Here is a 23,120-nt window from a genome sequence, read left to right on the forward strand (position 1 = left end):
TAAAGCATATATATTGTTCCCATATAAATTTCCTTCTGCTTTATTGGATTGATAAATTTGGTTTAATCAATTCACCAAATCAGGTTTGGTGATTGATAGGCTTACTACTAGTGGCAAGTGTCTTACCTGATTACCACCACCTTGCTGTACTGCCTCATGTCCAAGTACTGATTCATAAGAATTTTATTCTTTTTCTAGAGCAGAACAAGCACAACAGACTGTTTTTCATAGATACTGAAAAGAGTTTGGAGCAGATTGAACACAGCTGAACACCAGAACAAGACTCTCGTCACTGCTTGACATCATTTATGATTGCTACTAATATATCTGTTTGCATTTTTATACTCATCTTTAGTATGAACTTCAATGCATTTTTCTCCAACATTAAAGAAAACCCTAACAACCCAGCATGATGGAAGCAGGAAAATTTTGCTTTGCTTGGAGTCATCCTGTGTAGTACAGTCTATCTTCTATCTGCTATAGAAGTTTTAACTCTTACTAAGACATCTCTGTTAACATGCTGACTAGAAGTATAGAAGTAAATCAGAAAATAAAAGCAATAATCCTGATTTTAGAAATGTTAAACATTAGTTTTTAGATCAGCCTAATATTTTTCCCTGTTTATTTACTGTCTGGATGGGATTGAAGGAAGACTAAACCCCATCAGCAGAATGTTTGATAGGATTGGGTGTTGCTGAGGAGCCAATCTATGTTAAAACAAGGATTTCTTTTTCAGAACAGTCTCTTTTCATGTTGGTAGAGAAAACCTTCTGATTGATTTAGGGCAGTGAATTGGCTTTACTTCATTACTTGTCTCATGCCTTTAGCACTTAGAAGCTGCAGGCAAGGATTGGGGTTGTATTATCCTCGGCAAGGGTCAAAATCACATAAATGTTTCATCTCCAACCTTGCAAACTCTTTTCCTAATTTGCGCAGTGGTTGGTTTGAGGGTTGCCAGTAGCTTTCCTAAATGGCAAATGGTGCCATGGTGAGAGGAAAACTCCTGTTTCCTGGGAAGGGCACGAGCCAGAAGAGAAGCAAGCACTGCCTGTGAGGAGGCTCCCTGGGAAAGCAAGCCTGGTGGGTTTGCTAGGGCAGTGTGGACACACCCCACCTACTCCTTGCCAAGGGGATCTGTTCCCATGGATGCTGAGTTGTCAGTGTGCAGGAGAGGAGAGGAGAGGGTTTCAGATGTTTCTGACATCTTGAGGAGAGGATGGCTGCATGCAGTGTTGGGCAGGAGCATGCACTTTCTCAGCAGATGCATCTACATCTTGTAAAAAGTGTGCAAAAGACGGCAGGGGTGGTGTGCATGTTTTGGCTGCTTAAAGGGAGTCTTAGAAGGAGGGCTTTTTAATGAAATCAGTGGTATTTCAAAGACCTTTGTGTTGGCTGAAAACCAAGAAATGCATAGCCAGCATTTGAAATACTAAGAAATATTATAATGAAAATTTGATTATTCCACCTGTTGAACAAAAGGGAATATATTACATCTATACTGGTTAGTTTCAGGTTTTAAAGTCAGTATTGAAATTGAGGCTTTATTCTAGAGATAAAGGCACCAAAAAAACTCTACCAAGTATTTTGGAAAGTAAAGTATTTACTCTTTCACAGATTTGTCTGTAGTAGCCTGTAGATCTCAGAATACAAGGATTTAGGTTTTGTTGTCTCTTATGATGGTGAAAATGACCATCAAATGGTAATTCCACAGTTATATCCAATGAGGATGGTCTCAATCCTATGCCAACTTTTATAATAAAAGCAACTAATGTAAATAATCTTGGGAGCTAGCCAGCTCTGTCTTGCTTCTCACTTACCTCAGTTTCTCATTTTTTTAATGGTGTCAGAGCTTTCAGAGAACCTAATGTTTTTAATGCTACCTTCCATCTTGTACAAGTCAGTTGTATTTGTAGGGAGTGAATGGCAACTGCTGGGGGAAAAGATTCTTGTGTGCTGCACATGGGTGTTGATAATCGATAAAGGGGGGGAAGATTGAAGCACCCAGCCAGCAACCTTGGTTTGTCACTATTGCTCGTGCCAGTTTTCATGTTGGTAGTTGTTGGAGATCCTGTTTCTCTGTAAAATTTCGAGACAGATAGGATTCAAGTTCCAGTGGTTCATGTCAGGTTAGAAACAGCTGTATCCCCCACAGAAGAGATTTCTGTTGATCTAGTCATAGTTTAAACTAATTTTGCCCACAGCCATGCATAAAACAGTGCCAGAATGGAGAGAGAAAGAAAGGAGGAGGGGGGGAAACACTAATACCACTTCATTTTGTTTTAGGAAGCCAACCAAAATATTCCAGCTAGTGTAGGTTGGCTTATTATCAGCACAGTCATGTTAAGTATTAAAATATACAAAAAAGAGGGGAAAATCGTTTCAGTCCAGGAAATTTCATTTTTAGATTGTAATGTAACAAAGGGCTAAACTGACTTCATCCTTCAGTTTGGCAAGCCTTCTTCCAGGATGAAATTTTTCATTCAAGCTTTTAGACTAAGGCAAATAAGCACATAGAAAGCATGTTGTTTGTATGTATATATATGAATATACAGAAATGAGATGTTAACAATGGTAATTATCTAAATATTCTCCTGCAATTACTTTGCTAACATAAGCAAATGGGAACTGGCACTGAGGTAGAGCTGAGAAATAGGGAACAATTTGTTTAACATTGTTCTGTATTAGAGTTTTTAAACAGGGGCTGACTTGCTTGCTTTCTGGAACAAATGTAAAAAGACATACTGCAGTCTAATAAAGAAGTTAGTAATTAAAATGAAAACAAAACAGTGCCTACAGTGTTAGAAATATACAGTAAGAACATACTTGGCAGATGTAAAATATACCACTAGACAGAGATGTGGATAATCAGAGTATCTCAGAAATGTTGCTTTGAGTGGAAAATCAAAATTCTCCAATCACTTCTGCCTGGAAGAGTTAGTGAATTTGGTCAAGTTTTTTGTGATGGGATTGAAACAGGTCTTTTGTAACTGTACTCTGTTCATGTGTGTGTTAGTGTAACTGTTTCCTTCTTTAAGGAAGCAGTTCAGATTGCCCTTTTTCAGGGCAATTACTGCTGTGTTAAGTTCAAGTAATATAGCATCTAAAAACATTTATGGAGCAAAGAAAAGAAGCCTTTTATTCTAACCTTGCCAAGAGCAGAAATAAAATGAGCTGTTGTGCTGGAAGTGTAGAACTGCATGAGGATTTGTAACGTCCTATTTCTCGTGGTTTAGTCTTGTGTGCAGCCTGAGATTTGTGTGATTTAATGAGACTGTGATTCGTTTATCCTGTCAAGCTTTAAATAAAAACCCTCAAAGCACTTCCTTCCTTTTTTGAATTATGTGTTTTTGCAAGTACAGTATCAAAAGCTGTCCCTTGAAAAGAGGGAGGGGAACCCAATACAGTTATGTATGTTGGCTGGATTTTTTTGCTTCTGTTTTATTAGACACTGAGTAGTATTATCCATTTCTCTGTGCCTCTGTGCCTCTCTGTCTTGTTTTGGTGCATTAAGAGGTTCCTGCCATCCTGTTCAGTTACACATGAAAACAGAACATAAGCACAGGCTGCTCCTGAACTCTGCTTTTGCAGGGGGGAATGGGATTAAAACCTTCTTCTGTGGGTGTGGAGTAAGTCCCACAGAAAGCCAGGCTATGCCAAAGATGGGCATAAACTGCTTGTGTTGTGTGTCCTCAGGCACCGTCCGTGCCTGTATTTTGGAGCATCCCTGCATGGGGTGTGAAGTAACATTCACAGGGGAAAATATGTGCAACTATTCTGGGTGCTGATCCAAAGCTCAGTCTGGAAGTGCCCTGGTGCAAGGAGTCTGCTCCAGCTGCACGGACCAGGGTCAGTGCTCCAGGGTCCTCTTTCCCTGCCACAGGGGTGGCAGGAAGCAGCACACTGATCTGGGAATGGCCATCCAGCATAAGGGGAGAAAGACACAGCGTGGGTTCTGCCACTCACCCAGGCTTCCCATCTGCTGAGGGAACATGGCAGCTTCTTTCCCATCTTGGGAGGAAGAGGGTAGGATGCTCAAGTCCAGAGCCTTCCCTCAGCAGTAGCAAGGCCCTCATGGTGTTTCCCCAAAGGGAAGGATGTGATCATTCTGGTGGGAGGAAGTTTTCACTTCCAGTTCTCATCCCTGTGATGCTGAGGTGTCGCTGCCTCTCTGGCAGGTGTTGTTTTGCTCCTCCAGTCGCACTATGTGCACAGTTTATTTTCAGTCTCTCTGCCTTCCTGCCCTCTGTGCTGCCCTGCAGCCAGGCTTCCTTCTCTCCTGGCCCAGTGCCACAGCCTCCCCCAGCCCCTGCTTCTTCCTCCCTGTCTTGGTGTTAAACTCACATCCTCCTCATTGACCTCACTGCAGCAATAAAACTAAATACCTTAATAAAGTGGTTATGTATGAGTGGAGGGTGTGCAAGTAAGTGATGGCCATCAGTCTGGTCACCTTGTTTCCACACCTGGCTTTTATCTCCAGCCAGCTTGATGTTTCAGTCTGCACAGCATTCAGCTTCCTAGGACCTTCATGGTGATCAGATCCCCTGGGAGCAACCGCAGTTCCTCTGCAAGCTGCAGTCTGTGAAGGGGAGGAGAGCTGCAAAGGTAGCACAGAAAAATTACCTGCAGCTCTGAGGTTTGATCTGCAGAGGAACTACTGAGGTGTAAGAGTGGAGCCTGCTGGGATGGTGTCTGTGCGAACTGAGATCCCTTTATGACTACGCAGTGGCATGCTGAATTTCACTTGGGAAAAGTGGCTTGCACTGTCTTTGGATATTTGCAGTGGTTTTATATTGATGTGGATACGAGTGGATTTTTTCCCCGCTGCTGTTAGGATCAAGGGACAGCGCCCGTGGCAGCTGAAATATGACCAAAACCCATCCTAAACACCCAGCTGGTAGATCTGAAAGGGCAGTAAAGATTCTTCATCTGCCTCTTTACTGTGTGTGAGGGCATGCTAGGGACTGTGGCCAAAGTGGTGGTTGCTGCTGTGATGGAACCAATCTCTGCCGCCATTTGCAGCAGCTTGAAGCGGCCTTGAGCCTTTGCATCTTGCTGTGAACAGGGCCAGGACACAGCAAAGGTGTGGCGAGGGCAAACTGCAACAAAAGGGGTCAGAAGTAGATACTGCTGAGTGCAGGTAGTACATGGTCTGTGAGGCACTCCTTGAGAGGCTGGGGGGGGGTGATTTCTGCTGTGAAAACTGCTTGTCTTCACAAAACTGTGTGACACTTCTGCCCCTTTGTAGTTTTGATTAAAGAGCCTGGAAGTGATCTACACTGAAGCTGTACCGAATTTCACATGAAGTGGTATGTAGTACACTTCTGTAGAAACCCTCAGTTAAAATAACAAGATTGTGGTCAGCTCATAACCAGTCTGGAAAAGCCAGAGAGGTTCAGCTGTCTCCCCTGGCCTGAAATTTTTGTGAGGTGAATTTTTTGAGTGGTGAATCACAGGACACGTCAGAGTGAGAGCCGTCCTCATGGCTCCTGAGAAAAGCTGCTGCAGGTTGGGTAGGTGGAGGATGATCTATGAGCTGCAGTCAGTCACTGGGAAACCAAGTTCTCCCTGACCATTGCTGCTGCGTTAAACATTTCCACTGGTGGTGGGAAAGTCTGTGTGTGAGGGATCAGAGCTGGTACGGCTATTTTTACTTCCCTCCTGTCAGCCCACACTCAGACAACCTGTATGTGGTCTGTGGGCTGTGGGAAAGTGATAGCTGGCTTCAGTGCCAGGAAGCTTGAACTTGATGATGGAGTGTGGAGACTAGATAGATATCAGATGCACAGAAGATAACTCTGACCTTCTACTAAGCCCCAGAGATTGATGCATCTAAGCCTCCATGCTCCTACATAATAATCTAGGACGCGTTCCTTGGCAGAAACTCCACTGAGCATTTCTCCAGCTGCCGGGTTGCCAGCTTGAGCGAGTTTTACTGAAAGTTTCACTATATTTGGCAATTTTCTTACAGCCTAAGCTCCTGGAAATGGGTCATTAGTAAAAATAAATAAATAATAACAAAAAAAGGTCGCTTCACTCCCACCCCCTTTAACTTGAAATCCTAGGTTTTATCAGAGAACAGGCAAACTGCCTGCCTGCATCCTCACAAGCAAGAGCCTGAGACCGCTCTTTCCAAATGCTGACTTGGGACACCTGGCTCACTTCTAGTAGGTGATTCAGGTTAACATCACCATCATTTGAATACCTCCCAAGGAATTTTCTCTAAGTAGATAAATAAAGGTTTATCTAAGGCAATAGTGGGGAAGAAAAAGAATCCTACTTCAGATTTCTTTGGGTGTTTTTTCTTTATTTCAGAAGACAATTTCTTAGGTTGCCACAAAAAATACTGAATGCAGCTTGACTCCTCTGAAGGAAAGAGCCAGATTTATCGGGACTAACAGGGAAGTTGTCCAAAAGAGATTCATTAATTAGGAGGCCTAATCAGAGCCAATAAGACAAATGCACAGGCCATCCACAGACTAATATACATCTTTTGGCAGTCACCACTCCCCACAGGCTTGCCTGTCTGTTGCTGCCTACTGTATGGCTTCCACCACAGAAATGATGTGATAACACTAAAACCAATTTGGCACTTTCCACATGAGAAGACGAGTGTATTCCCCACCCTGGAAATGCAGCCTCCAGCTTTCTTGCCCTATGCCAGAGCTTTCTTAATACTCTGGAATTAGCTGACTAAGAGATGAAGCAAACTAACAGAGCATTTGCTATCTGTTCAGGCCGCCTAAGCTTTCTTTCCATCAAATAAACCTTGGTCTGATTCTCAGCCCTTTGGGAATGGTTGCCCACAGCTAACATTTGCTACCCCAAATAACCCTGTGGTGACCTTCGCTGCAAAGCTGCAGCCAGGAAAAACCCTGTTTAACATAACAGTGCACATCTTAGCACATCAACTTGAACCATCCTGACCTCTGAGCTGCCAGGGTCTGTACAAATTAATTTTAACAATAGACAGTGTTGAAAGGAAGGAATGTTTCAAAGGAATTAAAAATTCTCCCTTATCCAGCTCTTCACATTTAAGAAATAGTCAGGAGGCCTACTTTAGAAAAATGAAAAGTGCTCCTTGTTGCAAAACAATGGGCTTTATAAAAGGAGGGGAACTCTTTGGTTTCTTGCATCTTAGCGTGGCAAGATGAAATTTCCCACAAGTGGGTGCTGCTTCTGGAAAATCAGCCTTTAATTTCCTCTGGGGAATTGCCTTTATTTCCTGGGATGCCATTGGGGTTTGCCTTTCTTTTTCACAGCTGCTGCTACTACTTACTACTTCTAGTAAGCAAATAAGTAAGTCTTCCCTTTCTGCCCACTTCACTGGTTTGTACCTTGCCTCATGTTTTCCAGGGTTTTTGTGTGAATGTCCAGACTGGGAAAGGAGAAAAGCCATTCTCCATATGGTAGTTGGACCTTAAATGAGTTAATGATTGAAGGAGCCCATCAGAAGGGAGATACATAGGAAAATGAGGTTTTCAGCCTCTGGGGCAAAACAGGCTTATCACTTCGGCTGAAGAGGAAGCTGGGTTGGGTTCAGTCTCGGGTGTTTCCCCCAGGGGTAGACTTATTCCTCTGCTCCTCCTCTGCAGCAGCTTTGACTCCAGCAGTCTGTAAGTAGGGAGGATTATTACAGCAGGGGGGTGAAGTTGGAGACAATAAGAAATGCTAATGATAATTTAAAAACTTGTGTAGAACTGCTTTAACAGTTTAAAAGCTGTATATTGAGCATAGATAAAAGAGATGGAAGCTTATTCCTGAAGCATCCAGTGGACTTCAGTAATTGCACCCATGAAACCACCTGTTTTTATTTATTTAGCCAGTGTAATTTGTTGCAATCGTCATTTCTAGTTTCCTACACAAATGCTTTTCTCTTTGCAATTGAGATGTGCTGCTGAAGGCAGCTCAGGGCAGGAATCAAAGTGAATCCCCTGATGGTGCTGAGGAAGACACCCCTTTGAGCAGTGGAGAGGTCTGCTGGCAGCAGGAGGGTGGTGGGGAGCATGTGGAACCGCTGCCCTCTCCTCCCAGACATTTTCAAAGCCAGGGACTGAGGTCTGAGAAGCAGCAAGGGCTGAGGGGGAGAGGACTGGATGTTTAGTGTAGAGGGAGATAAGATAAACTGATATTTCTCTGAACTTAGTGCAGCTTTCGACACACAGCCTTCAAGATCCTGTGAGGTTGTACAGGTCCTTTTGCAAGTAATACAGCAATGACCTTGAATTTGTTTCCAGCTCAGCTGTACTGCTGGAGGACAAGGCATTTCTTGTGAGCAAAAAACATTAAAGCAGCACAGAGATTTGCCGGTCTTCCAAGAGATTTGGGTATCCTTTCTAAGGCCCCACTTGCAACAAGGAATTGCAGATAAGCTTTTGCAGTAGTTAATGTGTAAAGTTTTTGGATTTATTCTCACTGGTGCCTCTCCTTTTGCTTGTAGTGTTGACAAATACACTGTTGGATGCTGTCTTTTGTTTTACGTGGGCATTTTTTGCTGCACAAGGAAGCTAATCATATGCACATATCATATATGTGCATGCTGCCAAGATGAGTTTGCTTTCATGACATAGGTGTTGTGGAGGGCTTGGGGGGCAGATTTTTGTTTGCTTTAATTAAAAAATAATAATGCAACTCAGTCCTTTTTCAGATTGTAACCTGAATGCTCGGTCTTGACTTTTTGTGCTGAGGCAGTCTGCTGTGCTAAACACATATGATCACAGACAATTAGAAATTTGTAGTGTCACACCCGAATTAAGGCAAAACCTTTCTATTTCTTAGCAACTTCTGGCTATAAGATACAACAAAACTTGTGGGGGGAGGAGGAATGAACAAATTGTAAGATTGTGTTATAGATTAAATTGTGTCTGGACTTGCTACGTGACTCCATGGAAAATACTGGTGACCTCTTCCTTTATGGCTTTGACTTCCTGCAAGCTTATCTGTTAAAAAGATCATGGGAGATGCTTCCATTGCAGATCCTGTAAGAAATGTATATTCAGCAGGAGAAACATCTGACTGAGCAAAGACTCACACAGTGGTTTGGAAGCCACATGTTGAAAAGTGCTGGGGAAACACATCAGGGAAAATGATAAAAAGAGATGAAAGCAGTTCAGATGGGTGAAGAATGCTGATTTTAAAATGTGAACCATCTGACGACTGATGAGTGGGCAGGTTGCAATAACTTCAGGGCAGACCTAACTTGCACAACAGCCATATAGTGTAAGGCAGCTCCCACAGGACATCACCTGCAGTGATTTAAAATTGGAAGGTGTGGGAGTGTTGAGGTACTGCAGAGAGCAATCTTGCAGCAGCAGAGTGCAAGTAGGAAATAGGTCAGTTGGAGTGATAGCTTTATTCTATGTGGTTTGTGTGAGCCAAGCCAAACGTATGTGGAGCACTGGGTTATCACAGTCATGATTTTTTTTTTTTTCCTTTTGCGTGTATTAGAAATTGCAATGAAATTTGGTCATCCAAGTGTAACTTTATGAATCCTCCCTCTGTTTGGACACTGCCTTGAGCCCCAAAGTCAGCTTTTCCCTAATGTTTTAGGCTTTGTCTAGATCATTAAAAGAGATTGTGTTTGGAAACGTAATAGTGCGGTCTCACATTCTCAGGAGGTCTGCAGAAACGCAGCCTGAAGTATCTCTGCTAATACCACCTGCGGTTTGTTCTCGCCTCTGCATTGTGGTAGGCGATTTCCCCATTAGTGCTGAAACAACTGGATGTGTGACCACACCGAAGTGGATAAAGGGGCTGACCCAGTTTAAAGCAAAAAAATCCCACAAAACCAAAAAAACCTTTAACATGTATTTCCCCTGCTGTATCAGTTCCATACACAGGGGTGTTGGCAGCAGCAGAGGCACAGTGCAGGAATGAAGGACAGAGAAGAGAACGTCTTACACTGGTGTTACTGCTGGGTTCTTTTTCATGTGAAAACACAGTTACAGCTTCGGTTTAAACTTTGCACTCAACTTTGATGTACTTTAGCAGCTTGCAGAAAGGTGATAGCGTGTGGTGACTGTGGTTTTGGTCCCTCCTGATGGCCGGTGTGAGCAGGCAGTGTGTTATCACAGGCGTGTAAGCTGTGGTGCTGCTCGGATGTGATGTGATGTGATGTGATGAGGTGGTGGCTCCTGAGGTGCGGGCTGGTAATAAAATCCAAGCTTGCCTCTGCTCCCATTCCCCTTTGCTGATCACAGCTGGCTGGTACAAGTGGCTCTTAAGTCTCACCATTAAAACACTGAAACAAATGGTTTAGAAATAAAACTCCAGAAGAAGGGGCTTGGCTTATTTTGAATTCTGATCAGGTGAGTGATCTGTCACTAATTAGTACACAGAGTTACACTGCGGTGTAGCAGCTGAGGCCGACGATGGCTGTGGTGCAGGGACCTGAATGGTAAGGCTTATGGTGGGGATTTGCTTCAGTCAGCCTTCTAACTGATAGTCACACCACTTGATTAAACAAGTGAGTTCGTGTAAGGGCATAGTGTGCTCAATGGTCTAGCAATGTGTTATGTATTTTCCTTGGAACACAGCCAGTCACAGTCAAACTTTGTTTCATTTGGACCATGCATCCCTCCACTAATGCACAAGCTGTCAAAAACCCCCAGGTATTAGTAGGGCACATATTTCCAGGACTAGGTCTGACATTCGCTACCCACTCCCTTTATGTAAATCTCTATCTTACTCTTAAGGAATGTATTTAGATAGTTGTGCCACCCATTCTCCTTTTTGGAAAACACAAAACCCCAGGCACCTTGATGTGCACAACTCCTTCATGCCACTTCAGTGTGCGTGCAGCATCCGTGGCAGAGGTACAGGAGTTGTCCTTACTTGGGTATTGGGCAACAAATTATGTAGCCACTGGGTCTGTGGCAGTTCATACCAGCTGAGGAAGAGGTTCCCCTCTGGATCATTTGTGTGATGCTCTCCCCTTCACCCCCGATGGTACAGACAGAGCACCATCCTTTCCAGGCTGTGGGCAGAGGGGAACTGCAGCTTAGACCATCTGCTCCCTGCCTGGTCCCTCTGGAGACAGGCTTGCTCACAGTTCCCCTGCTTAAGGACTTCCAGTGGTAAAGACAGCTTAAATTGTACCCACTGTGCATGCAGCCAGGCATGGGTTTTGCTTTTGCTGTCTCAATGCTATGCTCGGTATAGCAGAAGCAGGCAGGCACATGATCTCCCTGAAGGCAGGATCCAGTGTTACTGTAGAAACTGGCCACCAGCTTCTTTTGTAACTAGCAGCTGTCACGGTGTGGTTACAGCCAAAGCATGTCACTCCTACAGCGTCTGCGGGCTCTGGAGTTCTGTTTCTGCTACTGAATCCTTTGTGCTACTGCTTGGAGATTATTCTGCATAGTCTATCAATATGTGTTAAGATATTTCTGAGTTGCATTTATTTTTAGAACAATTTTTAATAGCATTTGATGTTCTTTACAGGTTTCATTTTCCTTCACCAATACTTCAAGGCACAGAGGAGCTGGTAAAGGCATTGCCATGAAACCTAACTTGAAGCAGTGGAAACAACTCATGCTCTTTGGTATCTTTGCATGGGGCCTGCTTTTCTTGGTGATATTCATCTATTTTACAGATAGCAACACTGCTGAACCAGTTCCAAGTTCCTTTTCTTACATTGAAACTAAGAGACTTCTGCCCCTTCAGGGTAAGCAGAGAGTCATCATGGGAGCCATTCATGACCCATCATTCTCTGAAACCATTGATGGGAATGAGGTGCTTCTTAATGAAGATCTCCTAGGTACTTTTAAGTCAGGGACTGGAAATTCTAAGAAATGGACTGTATTGGAAGAGGCCTTTAGAAATGAAGATGAATTTTTTCCACCCCAGTTAGGAAGAAAATCAAAAAGTGCTTTCTACCAAGTGAATGATGATTATTTATTTGCTGCTGGTCAGCCTCAGTCACACAACCACCTTCAAGAGATAGAAAAATTCATTTCGGCTGATGTGAATAATCCAAAAGGAAATATTTTACAGAACAGCTGGAGCCATCAGAGAAGAATGAGGAGAAGGAGCACAAAGCATAGGAGAGGCCAGATGCTTGATGAATCTGATGACTGGGATGAGCTGTATTCCACAATGTCGAAATCCTTTCTTTACAAGCTTTGGAAAGGGGATGTCTCTTCCAAGATGCTAAACCCTCGACTGCAGAAGGCGATGAAAGATTATTTGAGTACCAATAAGCATGGGGTGCGGTTCAAGGGGAAACGAAACTCCAAGTTGACAGGAGACCAGCTATTCTGTGAGCTAAAAGAAAGAGTGAATGTGAAAACAATAGATGGCAAGGAGGCTCCCTTCTCCACTCTTGGATGGGAAAAGCACGTTCCCCAAATTCCACTGGGTAAATTATATACACATGGCTTTGGGAGCTGTGCCGTAGTTATGTCTGCTGGTGCAATACTGAACTCCTCTTTAGGGGATGAAATAGGTGGGTGAAATGCATCTATTCATGTCTGTATATATATATGTATATATGTGTGTTCATGTTTAAATTTCAAAAGGTTTGTACTTCTCAAGAACAGATCTGTAAAGTCTGGTTGTTCTCTCTCACTAGAGTTGCATGAGTGTAAATTAATGGACTTCACTGAGGCTGTTCCCTTTCAGAACAACATAACTGTAAGGAAAATCAGGCCTGAAGTCATAATCTAATTTTAAGAAAACAATGATGCCTTCTTATCATATTACAGCTTGTAGAATGGAGGCGGCACTGGTTTCATCAGATCTGCCATATTCAACATTTGTGTGCCACATGCGTTTATTTCTTCAGCATATTAGAGCCATGTTCAGAGGTTTTTTCTGCAAAGCTGTGTTATTTTGCTCATGATAAGCTGCTGTTGTATGGCTATCCCAGACATTTGTCTCAATATCAAGAAGCAGCTGAGTGTCCTCTTCATCTCTTACCACTTTAGAGTTCACAGGCATAGAGTTCAGACCCTTGAGTAGTTTCATGCACTGAGATCAAGTCCCCTGGCCTCTTTTCTGAGACTGAATTTAAATGAGTTTGAGTATGTTCACCTGTTGTTTTCCCATTGCAACACCGAGTCAGTGAGGTTACAGGTGTGCTGAGATGTCAGTGTCACTCAGAATCCCCCACCTCGAGGTGGGAGGTTTGTGGCAGCTATTCAGAAAAGGATGGTGGGGCCATAAAGGAAATCTAGGTCAGTATTATTTTTTCTTTTCAAAAATGAGAGCTACTACTTGTGTTAATCTCAGTAGTTCTTCATTTTAGTAGTACGTGTGCAGTATGCTATGGGTGTTGAAAGAAGCATGAAAGGTATGTCTCAAACTTGTTTCTACAACAAGAAGAGTTATCTCCTTCAGCTCTCTGTAAAAACCTTCTGATTTTCTCTCATTAATCCTCCAAAGACTTCATATCCCAATACTTTCTTCATCACACTGGATCATCTCTTGAACACAGATAGGTTTTCCTTAAATCTCTGGGATATGTTGGAGCTGCTAGGATTATCGGTCTTCTGCAACAGGCTTCCAGCACAGCAGACATGCCCAGCTAGCCTGCAGCTAAAATCACACCAGGGTGACTCCAATTTCACAGGAAGCATCACTAATTTAGAAATTTGTGGGGTGAAAAAGCAATTATTATCTTTGACTGAAATCAAATCTTCTGTCAGTTCCTCAGTACACCAGTTTACATATGGATTAATGGTATACTGTAGAATCTGTAATCTTCACTTTGAAGTGAATACCATTGTGATATATTTACATAATTACATATTACAGCATGCTTCAAGTCGTATTTGCACACTCAGGTGCAGCCCAGGTTTGGATTTGGGTGCTTGATGTGGTACCTGGGGCCTGCTTCGTCCTGTTTTCTTAGGAAGCTTCTGGTACCAGAGGCTTATGATATTTTCCCTGGAAGAGCTTTGGATTTAAATGGGAAAATGACATCTGATGCCACCTAAAGGGAAGAAGATGTGGTTTGAAAAAGCCCACATAGAATTTTCAGATCTCATACATGTTGTGCAAGAAAGCACTGGGGTACCAGGAATCATCAAAGGTTTTTTCTAACTGTCTCTCAGGCCATGGGCAGATACCTGTGACTGAGGAGAGGATTTGTGGGGGGCTAAGTGACTGCTCACAGCAGTGGTAGACAAGGGAGAACAATTTTAAGCTAAAATAGAGGAGATTTAGATTAGATGTTAGGAAGAAATTCTTCCCTGTGAGGGTGGTGAGGCACTGGCGCAGGTTGCCCAGAGAAGCTGTGGATGCCCCATCCCTGGAAATGTTCAAGGCCAGGCTGGATGGAGCTCTGAGCAACCTGGTCTGGTGGAAGGTGTCCCTGCCCATGGCAGGGTGCCTGGAACTAGATGGCCTTTGAGGTCCCTCCCTACCCAAACCATTCTGTGATTCTATGGTTTATTCTCCCAAGAGAAAAGAAAATGCCTATGAAAGAAGCAGCGAAGGACATTTCCCTTCATAGGCCTTTGGCTCCCTCTTCTGTGTTCCTATTAGAAACACAAGCAAAAATGTTTATTTGTGTTCTTCCTTTAGCCCTTCTCTCCCCCACCCCCCTGACTGTTTTTAAATGAAAGTAGGCATGGAAATATTGTGCAAGTATAGCAAGCACTCCCGTGCTATTAATTGAGGAAACCAGTTATTTTGGCATCAAACTCCAGACTTCTCTGAATCTTTAGAATGCTCATCTACAAATATGTACTAAGATTAAAATCAGTTTATTTAAAACCAGCTATTATCAGTGTTAAGCTGTGTCCTGGTCATACATTTTTGGCAAAGGAGAAGTTTTTAATCTGTATATGAAGAACCAGCATGAGTGATGTTGGAAATGCATCACACTGTCTCTCAATTAAGCTGCAAGCCATACAATTTACATTTCATAATCTAGTTCTCAGTCAACAGATTGTCTAAAAGTTGTCAATCACTTAGGTGATTGAGGGTCAAAAGCTTCTATTAATTTCCTCTAGTTCCTGCACAATCAAGATGCTTGTTGAATGGAGTCTAGGTGTTGAGGCTAGGGTTTTCCCTGCAACTTCCACTCCTTAGGTTCTAAGGAGTTTGGTTTGGTGGGCATCTGGCAAAACCCCTCATTTCAGTCATGACATATTAATGCTAACATGTATGTCTGAGATTGGAGTGCTTGCTGCATGCCACATGGTGTTTCCCTGTATGGAGTACAAGAAGTGCAGAGTAAAGGAGGGAAAAGATGAAAGATCCCAGTTTGATAGGATCAAGCCAAGGCTCCATTGGAGGCATGTTGGTTATCTTTGGAGACTTTTGCCTCCTCCAATTTTTGAGCTGCAGACAACACATTTTAAGTGACTAGAGATGAACAGCTGTACAAACTACCTGTGGGTTAAGGTATTTGATGCCCATTTTGGTCTGAATCATATTCTCAGCTTCCATTGCTAGAACAGATAAAACCAGACCAAGTACAGGGCTACCAACAGGGGCTGTGTGTTTCTGGACAGTGGATAAAATGTCTTGCTCTCCTTTGCACCTTTTGGGCTTTGAGATCCCCTTAAAAGCATCACTGGGAGGGTGATTATCTCTCATCCAATGGAGGCTTGCACGTGGTGTCTACCCTTGACCCATACTTGACCTACAGTTGCTTTCTCTTCTCCATGACTCCAAGGTCAACTGCTTGTGGAGTAACTTTGACAGTTCAGCTCTGTTAGATCTTTGCTACCAAGGGATCCTGAGGTTTCTTTGTGTGAGCAGATGTGTGGGCTGGCTTCCATACAGAGGCTCTTTAAGATTTGTACTGAGCTTGAGAGTAAGTACACAGTATGATTAATAGATTTGGGGTAGTCTGAGATTTTCAGGTTTAAAATACTGTGAAACACAAGCTTATAGTTAAGCATTGTTGTTCATTCAAATGTGCAATTAGATATCCCTGCAGTTTACATGCTTTTGCATGGAGTAATTCTCTAAATTTTGTGATAGAAGTAGTGAGCAATTGTGTGTACTGGGTGTACTAATAGTCTTCCCACACTAAGTCTATCCAATTAAGGGAAGCATTCAAGTATTGCATGCTAAATTAATAGATGATTCTGAACTTTTGTCCCAGTGGGCTTTTATGTTAATAACATATGGCAGATGCAAGAGGATTTTTGTTTGTGCATAGCAGAACATTCATCATCCTTAGAATATCCAGATTAGGACAGATGTGAAAGTTTTGTATTAGTTTAGATGACTAGTTTTATTTTACTGTTCTATATACTAAGAAAAATGAGTTACCCCCTTGTTTATGCTCCTAGATGCTCATGATGCCGTTTTAAGATTTAATTCTGCTCCTACTCGTGGCTATGAAAAAGATGTTGGAAATAAAACAACCATGCGGATCATTAATTCTCAGGTAAGATCTTCCTTTTCAGAGTTCAAGTCAATGTCTCTTCTGCACAATATGACAGCAGGTTAATAACCTCTGAAGAAGTGTTGGGTAGTATGGGAAGCAGGCAGTGATTCAACAGTCGTGTTGCAGAGAAGGTGAGAGTTTTCCCTTACAGGCATGTTTGCACTGCTGTTAGAGTGACTCCATAGCCTTGTTTCAGAGAACTGGTTTGTAAAGTTTCTCATGTGAACCCATCTGTAAAGGCTCTGCAGGATATCAGAGCTGTCAGTACAGCAGACCTTGACCTCCTGGAGAAGCCATTGCCTACAGGATTTTCATGAAGTTCAGGCTGTGGTGATTCCAAACCTGTTTTCTCATATTTTCCAGTTCCCCAATTATTTCCTTGCTAGAGGGCAAAAGAAATGGAAACTGAGTTGTGTAACACTAGGCCAGTCATCATTGTTTAAAAATTTGGAAAGAACTAGTAAAAAACTTTAGTGTGTACTGGCTATTACACATCAGGTGAGTTTGTTCATCTGAATGGAAACAAAAGAAAATGGGATTTTCTGTCTATGGGTGTAAATAAATCATTGGGACTTGAGCTACAGTGACACCTTATGGCTGAGATTAGTTTTTCAATTTCAAAAATGCTATTGCCTGAATTCCTGTCTTGGGCAAACCAAACCTCTTTCCTCTTTAAGAAATGCAGACAAAAAATCAGCAACAGATTTTCTGTGAAATTTTTTGACATATTGAAATGAGTTTACTTAGTCAACACCAGGAGTATGATTGACCATGTATCATGCTCTGTGCATATTGATTCTTGTTGAAGGAGACCAAAATTTTCAGTTACTGTAATTTTTATGAGTTAATTTTTTCTTCTGCTTTGAGTGACTGCCTCTGCAAAGCCTGTTCTTGGTGTGTGTGTTTTTTATGTGTATAAGCACATGTTATTTGCCATCAAAAAGAGGACTGTGCACTGCCATTCCCTTCACACTCATTTTGTAGGTCTTTGTGAGGCTGCAGAACAGGCTAGATCTTTGAAGTGATTTGGGTTAAATATGCCTCCTTTCTTTTGTTCACAAAAAGAAAGCAGAAATACCTTATTCTGCCTTAAGTGCTATAATCAGTGTATCAGGGAATGTGGATTTTCATGTATTTTATTTTACTTTTTTGTTTTGTTGGGTTTTTTTTTCCTTTTCTTTGATGATTCTCCATTTTACCATCAGCCAAAATGTCCTGACAGTGGCCATGCCTGAACTGGGCAAGGAGAAAGGTTTAGAAACTCTTTATGGTTTATTAGACTCAGTGGGCTTCCTGTGGAAGAGAGAAATGTTCTCAGGGAGTGATTTGAGCTTTTTTAGCTCCCCAGCAAATTCAGAGAGATTTAATGGTTAAATTAGCTGCTCTCCATGCAGGGCAGACTGGGTTTTTCTGGCTCCCAGTGCTGCTGCAGTACATTCCCACTGGGATGGTAATGGTCCTGTGGTCTTCTCTTCTGCACTGTGTAAGGCTTGCTCCTCATAAGACCTCCCAAGAAAAGAGAAGGCATGGCATAGTTCTGGCCAGGTCAGCTCACATGGCTTCCCCACAAGTGTTTGTGTTCCCCACCAGCTTTGTGCTCCTTCAGAGCGGTCAGAAGCCATCCATGCTAGTCTGTCCACCTGCTGAGAAATTAGCCTTGACTTCGCTGAGAGTGAAATCTATACAGGCCACTCGATGGAAGTTGCTTTCCCTACCTGTACTGTAGCTGGGTTATTTACACAGTTATTTACCTCCTCACTGCTGGACACTCCTGCATTCACTTAATTAAAAGGCTGCTGTGGCCCCTTCTTCCTTCATATTCTCCATTGTGAAAGCCCAAAGGACAGGAAGGAAACCTGTGCAGTGGCTACAGATACTGTTATTGCAGAAAAAGCTCATACATATGTGTGCAGACTCACTGAGAGCAAAAATTGTGTGACAACACCTCCAGAGGACTCTTGCTTACTGAAAGGCAAGTGAGAGCTCCTTTGTGTGGTAAGTGTGGAACCAAGCTTTTAAAATCTTGGCCTTTTGGTCAATTTGCTCTGCGTACTCCAAAAAAGGAGTTTACATTCTGAGGTGAAAATTGTTCTGAGAAATTAAGTTGGGGATGCTGATAGCAGCATGACTAATTCTGTTCTTACTGTAGAAGCCTGATGGAAATCATTAAACTCAAAGTTTATGGTAGGAAGAATATTGCTATGGCAACAATATTATTTTTCTGAAGAAAAATATGCATAATTAAATATGGCTCATTGGATCCTAAAGGGAAATGAAAATTATTATGAATTTATTTGTCTGGAATGTTGATTATTTTAACAGCTGGAACAAAATTCATGCTGTTTTGACCACTGCTGAGCTGCCTGGTGCTTGGATGCACTAGGAATCAAAGAGATCTAGTTAGATGTGGAGGATCCTGGAAGGGGTGAGCCAGCAGGAGTAAAGAGTAGACTTCCAGTGCAGTGGGATGATCAGGCAAAGTACTGGGAGATGCAGGAACGAGTTGTATGAGAGCAGTTCCTTCAAAAATAGCCCTGTAAAATGCCCATTGTTGGAATTGTTTTTATAGGTATTCCAGTTTGTACAGTCATGGTCTAATTTGCATTTTTTGGATTGAAATGAGACTGACTTGCTGTTAAAATGAGAAAGGCATGGAAAAGGTGGTTGGGGATGGGTGGCAGGGAAAGACATTGCCCTTAGGGGCTGTAGCCCTTCAAAGCAAGCTGATGTGTCCAAGAGGATCCCACAGGCCATCTGAAATGCTGTAGCTTTCCTTTTCAAGTTCCAGAATACATGGTAATGTTGACACACAATTACACAGCATCTCAAGTGGTCCCATCACATCCCTCACAGATGGAGAGTAATTCAGCATACTGCTACTTCAAACTGCAATGAGTGCTGTTTGGTGGCTAAGCTTTTTTTGTATATTTTTTTAACAAAACAAGATGCTTAAAATCAACCACAACTGAAGCATAACAAACAGCAGCGTGGGTAGGACTGTTCACTTGAGAGAAGGATTTTGCCATTTTTCTGGATCCTACTTGCTTTTAATGCTGTGCAATTCTTTGCATCTCTGTTTGCAGATTCTCACCAATCCAAACCATCACTTTGTCGACAGCTCCTTGTATAAAGATGTTATCTTAGTAGCCTGGGATCCTGCTCCCTACTCTGCAAATCTTAATGTGGTAAGATATCCACTTAGACTTTTCTTCCCAATTATTTGAAAGTACCGGAGAAAATTGATTTACTGCTTTAGTCTCCTGGTTCTCCCTTTTCACCACAAACCCCAGGTTCTTTCTTGATCCGAGTGGAGAATGCTATGCCTATAGGAATTGAGTCAAAATTGGTTTATTGGTCAAAAACTTTTAGTAGCCAGCAATTATACTGGAAGGGACTGTTCTGAAATGCTAGGATAGATGAATGGTGGCATTTGATAAAACATTGCTGTTTTCACATAACAGTGAGTTTTCTTGTGTGCTTGCCAAGGAGGGAACATTGCTAGATTTCAGAAGTAGGTTTTATCAAGAAAGGTGAAAAACTGCATCCATTTTCCCCCACCTTTCCCTCTGCCTTCCCAAAGAAAATACAAAATCCTGGTGAAAATCTCTCTGGGTGCCCTCCCTGTTTCTCAGGCATCCTCCCCACCAGTGTTCCCTTTATGTCCCCTGTCCCACAGCCATCTGTGCCCTGCCATCCACCCCCTCACTGAGAGCAGCAGATGTCCATCTGGTTGTCACTGGGGGACTCTTTACTTTGGCTGTTGCTGCAGCTCCAGTAGGCAAGTTGATCTGATGGCTTTTGGCACAGGGAGCTCAGAGCTGAGCAGGCTGCAAAAAGTAGAAAGTAAGCCTTCATCTGCTGAACTCCCTTAGCAACAGATGCCAGAGGCTGCCTGCTTCCCACGCAGGCTGCCATCAGCCTGCGTCATGCGCTGCTGCTGCCTCCGTCAGGGACCGGGGTGCTTTCAGAGGAAGATTCACCCCCAGGCCCAGATATCATGTCAAAGCTCTTTGAACCTCTTCTTTAATGTGGATCCGTGAGGGGAAAATGGTCTTGGCTGATCCCACAGCAGTCAATTACTTATTGGGAGTCTCTGTATGAAGAAAGAAAACGGTATAGCTCAGAGTGACGAATGCTTTTCTAGCAGAAGCATCCACCAGTGCAGGCTGCTTTGCTACCTTTGCTACCTTTGCTTCTGTTCTGCAGAACCCAAATGAAGCCAGTTTATGCTATTGTACATGAAGTGTTCAAAACATATTTAATACTATTAAAAAACATCTTTTTTCCTCCCAGTGGTATAAGAAGCCAGACTACAATCTGTTCACTCCCTACGTACAGCATCGCAGGAAGAATCCAACCCAGCCATTCTACATCCTCCATCCAAAGTTTATATGGCAGCTCTGGGACATCATTCAGGAGAATACTAAAGAGAAGATACAGCCCAACCCTCCTTCTTCAGGGTTTATTGGTAGGTGTATCAAAGATGGTCCCAGTAGACGTGTTAGATTAAAAAGTAATTTAAAATGTGTACATTACATGAGGATTGAGTCCATACATACATGTGTACTGTTTGTTCTTGGTGCTCTATGCAGAAACAATAACTAGCAAAAACACACAGTATGAGAACTAGAAAATAGTTGAGTGAATTTGATGTTCTGCTTTCTTGCCCTTCACATCCATAGTATGCCTACCATAGCTATAAAACATGCATGTATCTATGAGAAATTTGTATTATTCCATATCAGTTTGTCTGTTGAGGACCTACCCAATTCTGAAGTTCCCTGTTGGGATCCTAGAGCAGAGAATCCTCAGACAACAAATGAAAGCAGATGCCAGATCATATAGACAGGATGAAATCAATGGCAGGCTGAGATGTATTCCCTACATAGACCAAGGGCTTCCAGTGCTCAATCTGAGCACTTCTCTTCTTCTCTGGAAGCAACAGGGTTTCACTGTATTTTTTGGTCCTTCCTTAGTATTTCTGGGAGGATAATTTGGCACTGTGTCCACAATTCATACAGGAGAACAACTTACCTGATGTACAACAGGTCCTGACTGTGGACCGGTCTAAAGGATGCAAGTAGTCAGAGTGGCAAGCCTGAGCCAGGGTCATCCTTGCTTGTGCTTCTAGACTCAGAGGGCAGTAGAGCTTCACATACCATCTTCCACTTTGGAAACTCCATCCTTTCCTCACTGACATTGTGATATTGATCTAGGTATTTGCTGCAGTCACAAAATGGCTTGGTTTTTTAATTTCTATCTGCATCTGAAAGCCAAGACACCTGAGATTGTGTCTGATATGGGAAAATCAGTTTTGAGCCTTTATCTGGTGTTCTATATGCAGTAGCAAAGCATCCTAGCATACTTTGGAGCACATCAAAGGCCTTAGACGGTGCAGAAATTCCCAGAGGGATGATTTAAAGGTGTCTGGGAGATGCTCATCTATGCCTTGAGTGACATTGTGCATACCTGGAACATGAGTGGAAAGTAAAGGAGGCCTGGTGTGTTGTCAGAGGGGAGCTTGGCAGTTGGTTACTTCTTGAAGTGAGGTTTTTTGTGGAACTTGCTTGTAAAAATTCCCAGGGAGGAGACAGCTCATGTGGAATGATCTCACCAGCTGCATTCACATTTTGCAGAAGTGTTTCTTGTAGCAATGAAGTTGTTGATAAAAATAGGTTAACAGCTGCTGATTGTAAGAATAGTGAAGAGGATCATTGTGCTGTCAATTTGTAGTTCCACCATACATAAAAAAAACTTCAAAAGCATTCTTTGAAGAAATGGAATTAATTTCACTATGAGAATAGAAGAGCAATCTTCAATCATGAATCTAAATGTTAGTGACAAAAAAATATCCTTCAAGCAGAGAAAGCTTTGAAAATATAAACCATTAAACAAGCAACATTTTAACAACAAAAGCTGTACAGATAAGTATACTCTGTGTACGGATGCAAATTTGCCTTCTTATCTAGTGGGAATTTTATTTATATTGTTCTTTTCCAAGGAGCAGTGCTTTTTAGAGGCTGTTACTAACTTTAAAAAAACAAGGTAGGAAGATGAGCTTATTGGATGTCATACCCACCCCATTTCATTACTAGCTACTGTTTTGATAGATGTATTTTTAAATATTTTATTAGAGAGAGTCTTCCTGTTTTGGTAACATTATCAAATTAATGTCTATGCATTGCACATGTAACATAAGCTAAATACAGAGGTAGCACAGAAACAGCAAATGCATATTGTCAGGGACATAAAGGGCAAAATAAAGCATAAAAAATATAATGCAGCTTGGCAGAAAGCTGAAAAGTCATGTTGGTCTTCAGGTCAGGTATCTCTCAATCAGTCATGCAGCAAATAATCCTGTTGGAACTGAAGCTGACAGACTCAACTATTGTACCTCTATGAAAGGTACAATATGAAAGGTTCTACCTGATTCTTACAAAATCTATAAAATTATTTCCTGTAGAATTAGTGGAAAGATTGAGTAACTGGTGGCCACCATAAAATACGAGTGGCTTAATTTCAAGAGGAGAAAATAATTTATTAAGTGACCATACTGCTAAATAGCACCGTGCTTAAAACAGCTATATGAAGGCTGTTGTTAAATTGAAGGTATGTATTTTTACAGAGATGTACATTCCTGAACCTAAGCAATTTCTAGCATGGACCATGATGATTCTGGTCATATAGAAAAGGTTAGAGAAATGGTTCTGAGTCAAGTAAGGCACTTTTCCTTCAAGCATTTTAGCCTCCAGTAGGCCCAGTTTACAAAATTGAA

At 42.2% G+C, this 23,120-nt stretch overlaps 1 protein-coding gene across 1 annotated transcript in view; it reads left to right on the top strand.

The window, feature by feature from the left end:
• Positions 1-23,120, top strand: part of ST6GAL2 (ST6 beta-galactoside alpha-2,6-sialyltransferase 2) — a 45,803-nt gene that overhangs the window by 13,506 nt on the left and 9,177 nt on the right. Inside the window, exons 2-5 of the mRNA XM_005516566.3 lie at positions 11,440-12,442; positions 16,248-16,345; positions 19,429-19,530; positions 20,639-20,813. Coding sequence (XP_005516623.2) covers positions 11,497-12,442; positions 16,248-16,345; positions 19,429-19,530; positions 20,639-20,813 — 1,321 coding nt within the window. The 5' untranslated portion in view covers positions 11,440-11,496. The remainder of the gene's footprint in view (positions 1-11,439; positions 12,443-16,247; positions 16,346-19,428; positions 19,531-20,638; positions 20,814-23,120) is intronic.

Source organism: Pseudopodoces humilis, chromosome 2, assembly GCF_049639895.1.
Source record: "Pseudopodoces humilis isolate 2021_Gansu_Grassland_sample_001 chromosome 2, ASM4963989v1, whole genome shotgun sequence".
Lineage (NCBI taxonomy): Eukaryota > Metazoa > Chordata > Aves > Passeriformes > Paridae > Pseudopodoces > Pseudopodoces humilis.